We start from the raw sequence: 10,711 nt of genomic DNA, 5'->3' as shown, positions 1-10,711 counted from the left end.
TCTGGGCATTCTCTGGGGGCCTGGCGCCACACGGCCCCCACACACACCCGATAAACCCGCCTGGTCACTGGTTAGCAGGACGTGCCGGCCAGCCGCACCCAGCAGTGCAGACTGCGGGGCTGCCCGGCCTAGTGTGCTCTCGCCTCTGCTCTGACCGGGGACACTGGCTAGTCCCTGGCAGAGAACGAGGGTGTCCTGGGCCTGTGACCGGGCCTTGGTGGTCCCGGCTCGCCCACAGCACAGGAGCACCCTGTGCCCCGAGGGTCTGGTACTGCACGCCTCCCCCATGCCGGCTCCACGGCCCTCCGTGACCTCCCGGGAGTCTCCGAGTCTGTCCATGGTCCACCCCCACCCCGTGGGCCCGGGGCCTCCTCAGCAGAGGGTGGGTGTGAGGTCCCCACAGGGAGCCAGCACCTGCTGGCACTGTGGCACTGTGGCACTGTGGCACTGTGAGAGCCATGTCAGGGCTGGCCAGCATGGGCGTGGGCTCCCACCCGGGATCTCGGGTGGGCTGGACCCTGTCCTGTGCCCCACGTCCTGCCTGTGCTTCCCAGCAGCTGGGGCGGCTGGGTCTGACCGAGCCTGGGAGGGTGGGAGAGTGGCCCCTACCTACCGAGGGGCGATGTCCAGGAAGTTGATACCAGCTCCGACCTGATAGAGACTGCTGAAGACCGAATGCAGCACCAGGAGGGACACGGTCAGGCTCTGGCTGAACTGGGCCCAGGGCAGGGACACCAGGAACGCAGATGAGAGCAGCACCCCTGCGCCATGGAGTCAGGACGTCTGCCTGGAGCTGCCCACCCCCACCCTGCTCCCGCTGGCCCCGCCCACCCCCACCCTGCTCCCGCTCAGCCTCACCAACCAATGTGAAGAGTTTTCTGATGGTGATGAGCCGGAGAATGTTTCTGGAAAGGAGCCAGTCTGCCAGCAGGCCGCCAAGGACCACGAAGACGCTGGCAGCAACGCACGGCAGGGCCGACAGCATCCCGCTCTGCAGACAGGGCCAGCGGAGGTGCTGTGCCCACACCCACCACGGCCACCTGCAGGGACTGCCTACCCCCCGCGGCTCCTCTTTTCCTACATGTCACTTTGGATATAAACCCCTCGCTACTGAAATGAGCCTATGTGATTTTAGGGCCTGGAAAAAAATATTCATGTGCTTAATTTGCAAAAAAGAAAAAAAATAAGGACTCATGCTCTCTGTATGTATATGTACACACACATATACACACACACATGCACATATACATGCACACATATATACACGCATACATATATGCACATATATGCACACACATACATATGCATAAAGGTCATCCAGAAATAGGTGCTTTAGGAAAACCAAATCCAGTAGAAAAATAGGCAAATGATGTGAACAGAATATTTACGGAAGCTAGAAATATAAATGGCCTTTCAACATGTCAGGGAAGGTACCCAACCTCGCTCATGATGAAAGAAGTGTAAAATTAAAAAACCACAGTGAGAAATAATTTTTCAAAAAGCAGACACTCTGTGACGCATGCTCACAAACACCAGGTCCTTACAAAGGACAGCGGACAGCTACGAGCGTGGGCAGCACCTGTCCACTGGACACCCAGCAAGCAGGATTTGCAGACGGGGTGGCACAGGTACGCAGTGACCACCGCTGGCTGCTGCCGCTCGGGAGCCACCGGGCACAGCAGACTGCTCACTGAGCACAGATGGTGAGGGTGTGACAGTCCCGTGGTGGCCCTGGGGACTGTCACCAACAGGCTGCGACATCTGGCATACTCTGCCACTTGGCGACGCCCACCTGGCAGGAGTTGAAAGGTCTCCACTGGCCGATGGAGCAGCTGTTGGTTTTGTGGAAATTGAGGACCGACACGCAGTGGGCATTCTGCGTGTGCTGCCCTCGGATAAATGTTTCTCCCTAGAGACACGACATGCGCAGCCTTGGCCCGGGGCAGCGCCCACCACGGGGCTGGGAGCACAGGCGTCCGCAGTGCCAGCCTCTGGCCTAGCCTGCCTGAACGCTGGCGAGGGCCTGGGCCAGTGAGCTGGAGGGCCGGGTGGCCGGGCCTGGGTGTCCTTCTCTCCTCATGAGCAGACACCTGCTCTAGCGTGGGTTAGATGACTGGAACGCAAAGGGAGCTCGTGCACACACGGCATATCCCGTGCGTCCTGCCCCGGCCCGCGCCCATGGCCCTGCTCGTGTGGCGTGTGCTGTCTGCGTTCTCCCAGCGGTCCCAGAGCCTGGTCCCAGTGCTCCGTGCCCCCAGCAGAGCGAGAGTGTCCCCGCAAACGCCCATGGCCCGACTACACTTTGTGCGTCAATCCCTTTAAAATGTGCCACCCGCTCCCGTGGGGGTGGAGCCACATCCAGCCGTCAGGCTCCCAGGAAACCAGGGTGCTCTTCCTGCCCCAGCACCTGGACGGGACCCCCGGCCGTGGGGAGACACAGACTGCGCAACGACCTCTGGACAGAACGCGCCCTGGACTTACGTCCTGCAGGCTGGCCTGGAGCACAGAGCTGATGTAGGTCGGCAGGTAGGCCATCATGATTTGCAAGTTCCAGGAGTCACAGAAGAAAGAGATCGTGACGGCCCAGAGGGGCAAGGACTTGGTCATGGCCTTGATGGGAAGGGACCAGCCCGGCGGGCCGTCCTGGAAGAGAGTGCGCCTCGTACCACACCGGAGCAGAGCTCGCCCTGGGCCCTCCCTCCGCAACACCCAGAGGGACAGGCAGACCCGGCCCTCGGAGCACCTGCTGGGCCAGGGAGCAGGCAATGTAATTCTTCTCGTGGGCGTCGATGAAGGGGTGACTCATGGGGTCGTCAGCAAACAGAGGAAACCAGAGGAGACAGCAGGCACAGCCGATGCCACCTGGGGGAGAGGGCCACCAGCCTAACCCCCCTGCTGCCTCTCCTGGAGAGGAGTCCTGCCACGGCGGGGCTGACCCAGGACCCCTATACCCTGTGACTGCAGGCTGCGTGGCTCTGCCCCTGACGTTGGCCTGGTCGTGTGACGTGCTTGTGCCAACAGCACAGGCAGCCCTGAGCCGGAGCAGTTTGCTCTCATCCGTCCTCTTGGGTCTTGGCCAGGGAAGAGTGGCTGCAGCTAGGCCATGGCACATGGCAGAGCCCCCCAGGCGTCCTGCAGAGCCGCCGAGTGCGCCACGTCTCAGGCCAGGGTTGGAATGCCCTCTGTGCGGCCCCAGCCCCTCAGCGCACCCTGGGGTGTCTGCCCGTGTGCTGGGAGAGGCCCTCAGTGAGCGAGGGCCAGGCAGCTCCCCTGCAGCTCCGGCTCTTCTCCTCTTCGCCTTCCCACGCCCGTCTTAGCGCCCGCCTGGAGCAGGGAACACAGCACCCCGTCCACCCGTGTCCCACCTGGTGGCGCCGGCCCAAGGAGGTGCGTCCCGGTGTCAGAATCACCCAGAGAACTCCCAGACCTGACAGGAGGTGCATGGCTGCTGAAACCCATTCTCTACTGCAGCGAGCCCAGAGCTCGGTATGCCACAGCGCCTTAACCTAATCCCTTTCCCGGGCTAGACCGAGCAGCGGTGACACAACTAGACCCACACGTGACAGTCCTGAGTTCATGTCTCAGGACCTCTGTGTACATGCCCAGCACACACGTGCACGTCTGCGACCCAGGAAGGCCGGGCCTGGAGTGTCCCAGCATGGGGACCCTCGGGCGCGCCTGTCTATCTTGTGCGTGGGCGAAATAAACCTTACAAAGGCCAGCTGCTTCAGAGCCCTGTTTAGACTCTTAGGTAACGCGTCCTCACCCTTGCTGTTACATGTGCCTTCATGGACGCCGCCCGGGGGCCAGTGCGCCAGGCATTCGGGCGCAGGGTGAGAATGTAAGAACACAAGAACCTGATCTGGGCAGCTCTAGGAAAGACAGGTACAGTGCCACGTCACGGGGTCAGAGGGCGCTGCCACCAACCCAGACAGATCCTGAGCCAGGCGAACTGCAAGGCCGCTCAGACACGGCTGGGACACCCGAGGAAGCGGCTGTCTAACGGGGTCGAAGGCACACAGACGTTCGCTGGCAGAGCCGGCAGGTCCCGCGGAGCCGAGGGGGTGCTGCCCGTGGTAAAGCACCTCTCAGGGGGCTTAGCGTGTCCTCGGAGCGTCCCGCAGCGCGCATCTGTGCCGCAGCCCGCCTGAGCCTCCGTGGTCTGCCAGGCCCGGCAGGTTCTGTGGTTGGCTCTGCACCCCGTCAGGGCTGTCCCATAGTTAGGTCCCACGCAAATTTCCAGTTGTTGCAACAACAACAACAACAAAGTGAATGTACTAAGCGAGTGAGTGGGTCTAAAAACGGAATTCCACGGAGACAAATTTTTCAACAACTTACGACAGAAATTGCTCTGGGGTCCTTTGGGTGCAACTGAGAAGCAGGAAGGATCTTAATGCCATAGGCTTACTCCGGGTACCCCACAGGCTACCAAACATAAATGGTCTTTTACAAGCCAGCAGGCCACAACTCGCTCTGACCGTGGCCAGCTTCCGCTGTATGGACGGGTACGTCTGTTAGGCCTTGGTTGAGCATAGACGAGTCGAATCACAGAGACGATACCCAGCGCACTCATGGAGCAAAATTCTGAGGCTTGGAAAGCACAAACTCACCAAAGATGTAGAAGACGTAAGGCCACCCAAAAGTCTGGCAAACGAGACCCCCGAAGAAGAAGATGAGGAAACAGCCCAGCGGGGACCCTGTGGAGACAGCAAGGACACGTCCAGGGGCTCGGGGGTCTGCCCCTGCTGGGAGGCCGCTCTGGGCTGTGCTGCACAGCGGCGGACAAGAGCTTCGCTCCAGGCCACTTCGCTCCAGGCCCTGCTCCTTCACAAGGGCTGTGCGGCCTTGGGCAGGTTACGAGCCCACTTGTGTTCCAAGTCCCTTAGGTAAAGTGGAAATCATCGGGCAGAACTGGAGTAGAAGGTTTTCCTGAGCCTAGGATGAACTCAGCCGTGTAAAGCCGAGGCTGCTCGGTGCTCGGTGGGCACTCTGCCGTGACCCACGAGGACAGTAACTGTGGCACTTCAGAGCAGTACTCCCAGGGCAGGGCCGCCGGACGCCCGGCCTCGGTCCTGCAGGTGGGCCACACAGGCCGGACTGTGCAGTGGCAAGAGCGGGCCCGTTACCTGACTGTGCAATGGCGGTGAGTTGAGTCCTCTCCAGCGGGGGAGCCCACCTGACCCAGGCGGCAAACTGGCCTGTGAACACCATGACCTGCGGGGAGGGGCCATTGCCGAGCAAACGCGGTCATTCCGAACCCACCTTCCACCTCTGCTGGGACGTCTTGGTACCTTGGCTACACCTTGGAAAAGCCGCAGGACGATGAGGAAGGCCTCTCCGGCATCGGACGCCCATGGAATGAGGAGGCTCAGGACGGAGGAGATAACCAAGCCAGCGCCCACCACGTACTTGGTTCCGAAGACCCCAGCCACGTAGCCAGCCGGGATGGGGGCCAAGAACGAGGCGTAGGAGGAGGAGCTGAGGATGACCCCCTGGACGTCGGGGCCCCAGTCGTACACGGGGTCCTAGACAGCAGAGAGAGCCCCGCCGTTTGTCGCTCGGGGACCCAGACAGCAGACAGAGCCCCGCCGGTTGTCTCTGGTTAAAGAGTTGAGTTTTGTTTTGTTTTATTTTGTTTTGAGAGATTTCGGTATAGGGTATATGCACTCACCAGAAAGACAGGGAGAGACAGAGAGACAGAAAGTGAGAAATCACCCCCCAGGGGGGATGGCCATGCTGTGATCCCTTCTCTTCCACTCTCCTCTCAGGATCTTGGGCACGCACGCACATGCACCCAGTGTGAGTTTTAGCCACCGGGTCCGGGACTCGAACTTGGTTGACTACATGGGAGTCCAGCAATATAAGACCCACGAGGACAGTAACTGTGGCACTTCAGAGCAGTACTCCCAGGGCAGGGCCGCCGGACGCCCGGCCTCGGTCCTGCAGGTGGGCCACACAGGCCGGACTGTGCAGTGGCAAGAGCGGGCCCGTTACCTGACTGTGCAATGGCGGTGAGTTGAGTCCTCTCCAGCGGGGGAGCCCACCTGACCCAGGCGGCAAACTGGCCTGTGAACACCATGACCTGCGGGGAGGGGCCATTGCCGAGCAAACGCGGTCATTCCGAACCCACCTTCCACCTCTGCTGGGACGTCTTGGTACCTTGGCTACACCTTGGAAAAGCCGCAGGACGATGAGGAAGGCCTCTCCGGCATCGGACGCCCATGGAATGAGGAGGCTCAGGACGGAGGAGATAACCAAGCCAGCGCCCACCACGTACTTGGTTCCGAAGACCCCAGCCACGTAGCCAGCCGGGATGGGGGCCAAGAACGAGGCGTAGGAGGAGGAGCTGAGGATGACCCCCTGGACGTCGGGGCCCCAGTCGTACACGGGGTCCTAGACAGCAGAGAGAGCCCCGCCGTTTGTCGCTCGGGGACCCAGACAGCAGACAGAGCCCCGCCGGTTGTCTCTGGTTAAAGAGTTGAGTTTTGTTTTGTTTTATTTTGTTTTGAGAGATTTCGGTATAGGGTATATGCACTCACCAGAAAGACAGGGAGAGACAGAGAGACAGAAAGTGAGAAATCACCCCCCAGGGGGGATGGCCATGCTGTGATCCCTTCTCTTCCACTCTCCTCTCAGGATCTTGGGCACGCACGCACATGCACCCAGTGTGAGTTTTAGCCACCGGGTCCGGGACTCGAACTTGGTTGACTACATGGGAGTCCAGCAATATAACCATTATGCCATCTGCTGGTCCCAAGGGTTGAGTTTTTATTGTGAGGACTTGAGAGGATAAAATACTTGGTATTTCTCTTTTCTTTTATGGCTCTCCCATTCCTCCAACCTACCAATCTCACCACCACCCCACACAAACCCCTAAATACACACTCGGTGCACTGCTTCCCCTCATCCTGGTACAACCGGCCTCCAACTAAAATAGAGCCTGTGGGAGAGGGACTCCCGTGGGTAAGAGAGCACCATAAGCAAATTTAAACCCTCCTAGCCACACGACACATGCATTAGCGTGTAGCTGCCCGTCTCCTGCCTCAGACACAAACGCTCGCTATGCACATGCGTGGCCTGTGTATGAAGGTCCGTGCTGAGTCTGTAGTTCTGGGAGGAGTCCGTGTCCACGAGGCGGTAAGCTGTTCCCTTCCAGCTACTTAGCACCCGGACACAGACACTGAGCATCGGAAACAGGCTGTGTTCTGGGCCTGTCCCCGGCACACAGTAGGTGCGATAACTACTTCCTGGGTCAATCACGCCCTTCATAAGGCTCCCTTCACGTCAAACCACTGAGTGGCGGAGTGAGCCGAGGGCCCCCGTGCTCACCCTTCGGGGGTGAACTCACCCAGGGTGGGTCCTGGGAGCCAGCGGAGGCGTTGGGCCCACTGGGCGAGGCCGTGTGGTTCACCATTGCCGGGATGGCGATGCTTAAGCTCATGTCCTGGGTGAATATCACGCAGTTGCAGAGACACAAGAGGCCGGCCAGCCAGTAGCGGACTGCGCAAAAGCCTGAGGGAGAGAGCGCTGTCAGCCAGGCCGCCCTCCCACGCTCCCCCTCCGGCAGGGAGGACAGGCTCTCCGCACTGCAGAGACCCAGGGTGTAGACAGCGCTCTGCACACGGCCCCTCCACGGCGCTGCTCCTGAGACCAAGCAGAAGGCGTGCAGGCAGCGTGCCTCAGGGAGATGGACCCCAGCTCCCTTCCCCTCTCCACAGCTCGGCCCACCCGGCTGCCCCATGATGACTTCTCCCTGCATTTGTGAGTGGTGCTGGGTGGGGCTCATGTGCCTTTTTAAAAGAGATTATTGCCGTAGGGCACATGTGCTCACTGAACAGGAAGTGAGACAGAGACAGAGACAGAGGGAAAGTGAGGAACCACCCCCCACCCGAGGGGAGGGTCACACCGCAATCATTTCTCCTCCATTTCCTCCCAGGATCTTGGGCACGCATGCACACGTGCTCAGCATGATTTTCAAGCCACTGTGTCTGGGACTCGAACCATGGTCCTGCATGTGGGAGTCCAGCAATGTAAGCACTAAACCATCTGCATCTGACTCTTGTGAGTGACACTTTCCTTGGTGCTGCTTGTTCCATTTGAATTCCAACGTGACCTTGTTCTCCTGTTCTGTTTTCTTCCTCATCTGCACTGGGGTCTTCTTTCAGTATGTTCCTACTGCCTTCCTCCACACCCTCAGCTCCCTGCCACACCCCCGGGTCCCTCCATGCACGTGAACCTAATAATAATAATTCATTATTACTGAGATCTTGGATGACGTGGTGATGGACGCATTCCGCCATTTCCCCGACACGAAACCGCACAGCCGTGTGCTGTCATAACTGACTGTCAGACGCCAGGTTAAAACCCAGGTGCCTTGTCTCGGTGCCAGAGGACTTAGAGCCGTCACTCAGCCCCTCTGTGCCCAAGCACGGCTGCTGTGGTCCCTCACTGAGGGGTGACTGTCAAGTCCCAGATCCATACCGGGAGGGGCTGAGAACAGGGCCCATGGGTGGCACGCCCCGTCGGTGGGCTGCCGTCCGGCCGTGCTATGACCCACACCCAGTCCTGTCCTCTGTGCTAACCTGCAGTCTACCCCTCACCTGGGACCCAGGTGGCATGCCTTATTTTCTGCAAGGGGGCCCTGCACAGCCACCTCGGAGGGGTGATGGCATGCATGCCACACGGCAGGTGGCAGTGGCAGGAGGAGCCATTGGGAATTCTCACCAACTGCTCTCCCACGCAGCTCCCAGCACTGCAGACCCGGGAAGCCCCCACTCCCAGCAACCTCTGCAGTCACTGTGGGCCCCGTGTAGCCGGCCGGCTGGACTTGCAGACCTTTAGACAGGCAGGGAAGGGAGGAGAACCAGGAGGCTGTGGGCCCCAGCGAGCATGGAGGCTCACAGAGAGGGACCCAGCAGGGAGAGCCACAAAGAACCAGCCATGCTCTGCCCTGCGCGGGGTCTGTCTCTGCCACTTTCGGAGGCTCTAAGGCCCCCAGGGCTGGTGCGAGTCCAAACAGACCTTTTTTGTTTGTTTGTCTGTTTGTCTGTTTGTAACAGTGCTGTGCTTGCTGCAGAGAGAGTGAAGAGAGGTGAGAAATCACACCCCCCAGGGCATGACCACGCCACAGTCCCTTCTCCAGTCTCAGGATTCTGGGCACACTCACACCTGCCGCGAGTGATTTTCAAGCTGCTGGGTCTAGCACTCAGACTGTGGTCAGCCATGTGGGATCCAGCTCCTTAACCACACGCCACCTGCTCACCTTAAACCTCCATTTTCTTTCTTTTTGTGGGGGGAGGGTTGGGGTTTTTTTGGGTTTTTTTGTTTTTGTTTTTGTTTTTGTTTTTGTTTTTGTTTTTTGCTATAGGGCGCATGTGCTTGCCAGAAAGTCAGAAAGAGAGAGAGAGAGAGAAAGCGAGAAATCACCCCCCAGGGTGGATGGCCGCCCGGCAATCCCTTCTCCATTCTCCTCTTGGGATCTTGGGCACGCATGCACATGCACCCGCCGTGAGTTTAAGCCACCGGGTCCGGGACGCGAACATGGGAGTCCAGCGACATAGCCATTGCGCCAACTGCTGGTCCCCTGAACCCCTCTTTTCTGAAATCCGCCCAGTCTCGGGTATCTGTGAGCAGTGCAGTAACAGGCAGCCCCCTCCCAGCATGGAATAGAGAAGGCCCTGGGTCACGGTGCAGAGATCAGAGAAGAGGAGACTTTCTGTGTTTTTTTTTTTTTTGAGTTTTGCTATGGGGTGCATGTTCTCACTAGAGAGAGAGAGAACGAGTGAGCAGGAGAGAAAGATCACCCCACAGGGGACAGCCACACCGCAGTCCCTTCTCCAGCTGTCCTCTCAGGATTCTGGGCACACACACACACGCACACACACACACACGCACACACACACACGCACACACACACACACCTGGTATGTCTTTCAAACCACTGGGTCTGGGACTTAACCCCCTCAGTCGGCCAGGTGGGACCCAGGACCGGCACTGCCACGCCACCTGCTGGCCGAACGATGACGTCTGCGAGTGGCAGAGGGGAGGGTGGAGGGGTAACGTGGGCAGAGCTGTGTCCCGGACTCCAGACCCGACCAGCCTGCTCCTTTCTGAATTCCTAGAATCCACACTGGGTTCTCTGATCTCTGCTAATCACGCTAACTGCCGCCCTGCGTGCCTCCAGGGCTCTCGTGAGAAACGGGGTCGCTGTCGGTGAAGAAGCTGGTGGCCTCAGAGTCCCCGCAGCTGGCGTGGCGAGCTCACTGCAAGGGGACAGAGGAAAGCGGGCCACGTGGACCTGGTTCTGCCCCCCAGAACCTTGTGAAGGAGCTTACCTTTCCTGGGGGACCCCTCCAGAGCCAAGTCCAAGTTGCCATCTTGGGCAATGTTGCCGCCTTGCCCGTGGACAGCTGTTCCCGTGGACATCCAGGCTCTTCCTTCAGGCACTGGCACAGACCTGGGGACGGAAGAACGCCGCGCAGGGGGAGAAGCGCTCTGTCCCCAGGGACTTTGTCCCTCTCCTCTGAAAGTCAGGAGGAAATGATGGAAGGTGCGAAAGCAGGGTTCTGGGAACCCCAGGTGTCAGCTGGTCTATGATTAACCAGTGCGTCCGAGCCAGGCCCTGCAACCCCGGCCTTAGCGCCCGCCCTCTGACACCAGAGCCCTGGCCTGCATCCTCTAGGCAAGCTGCTTTGCAGTCCTGTGCTTCCCT

The 10,711-nt window shown here is 59.5% G+C and overlaps 1 protein-coding gene across 1 annotated transcript in view; it reads right to left on the bottom strand.

Moving 5' to 3' along the window:
* Nucleotides 1-10,570, bottom strand: part of LOC102499428 (putative small intestine urate exporter) — a 15,371-nt gene extending 4,801 nt beyond the window's left edge. The window contains exons 1-11 of the mRNA XM_027766041.1: nt 10,335-10,570; nt 7,349-7,512; nt 6,160-6,393; nt 5,945-6,082; nt 5,292-5,525; nt 5,127-5,214; nt 4,611-4,697; nt 2,744-2,862; nt 2,482-2,643; nt 859-991; nt 614-761 (exon numbers count right to left, since the gene is read on the bottom strand). Coding sequence (XP_027621842.1) covers nt 614-761; nt 859-991; nt 2,482-2,643; nt 2,744-2,862; nt 4,611-4,697; nt 5,127-5,214; nt 5,292-5,525; nt 5,945-6,082; nt 6,160-6,393; nt 7,349-7,512; nt 10,335-10,425 — 1,598 coding nt within the window. The 5' untranslated portion in view covers nt 10,426-10,570. The remainder of the gene's footprint in view (nt 1-613; nt 762-858; nt 992-2,481; nt 2,644-2,743; nt 2,863-4,610; nt 4,698-5,126; nt 5,215-5,291; nt 5,526-5,944; nt 6,083-6,159; nt 6,394-7,348; nt 7,513-10,334) is intronic.
* Between the last annotated feature and the right edge of the window lie 141 nt (nt 10,571-10,711).

Source organism: Tupaia chinensis, unplaced genomic scaffold (genome assembly GCF_000334495.1).
Source record: "Tupaia chinensis unplaced genomic scaffold, TupChi_1.0 Scaffold140356_1, whole genome shotgun sequence".
NCBI classification, from domain to species: domain Eukaryota; kingdom Metazoa; phylum Chordata; class Mammalia; order Scandentia; family Tupaiidae; genus Tupaia; species Tupaia belangeri.
This window is presented reverse-complemented; position numbering and strand designations above follow the sequence as displayed.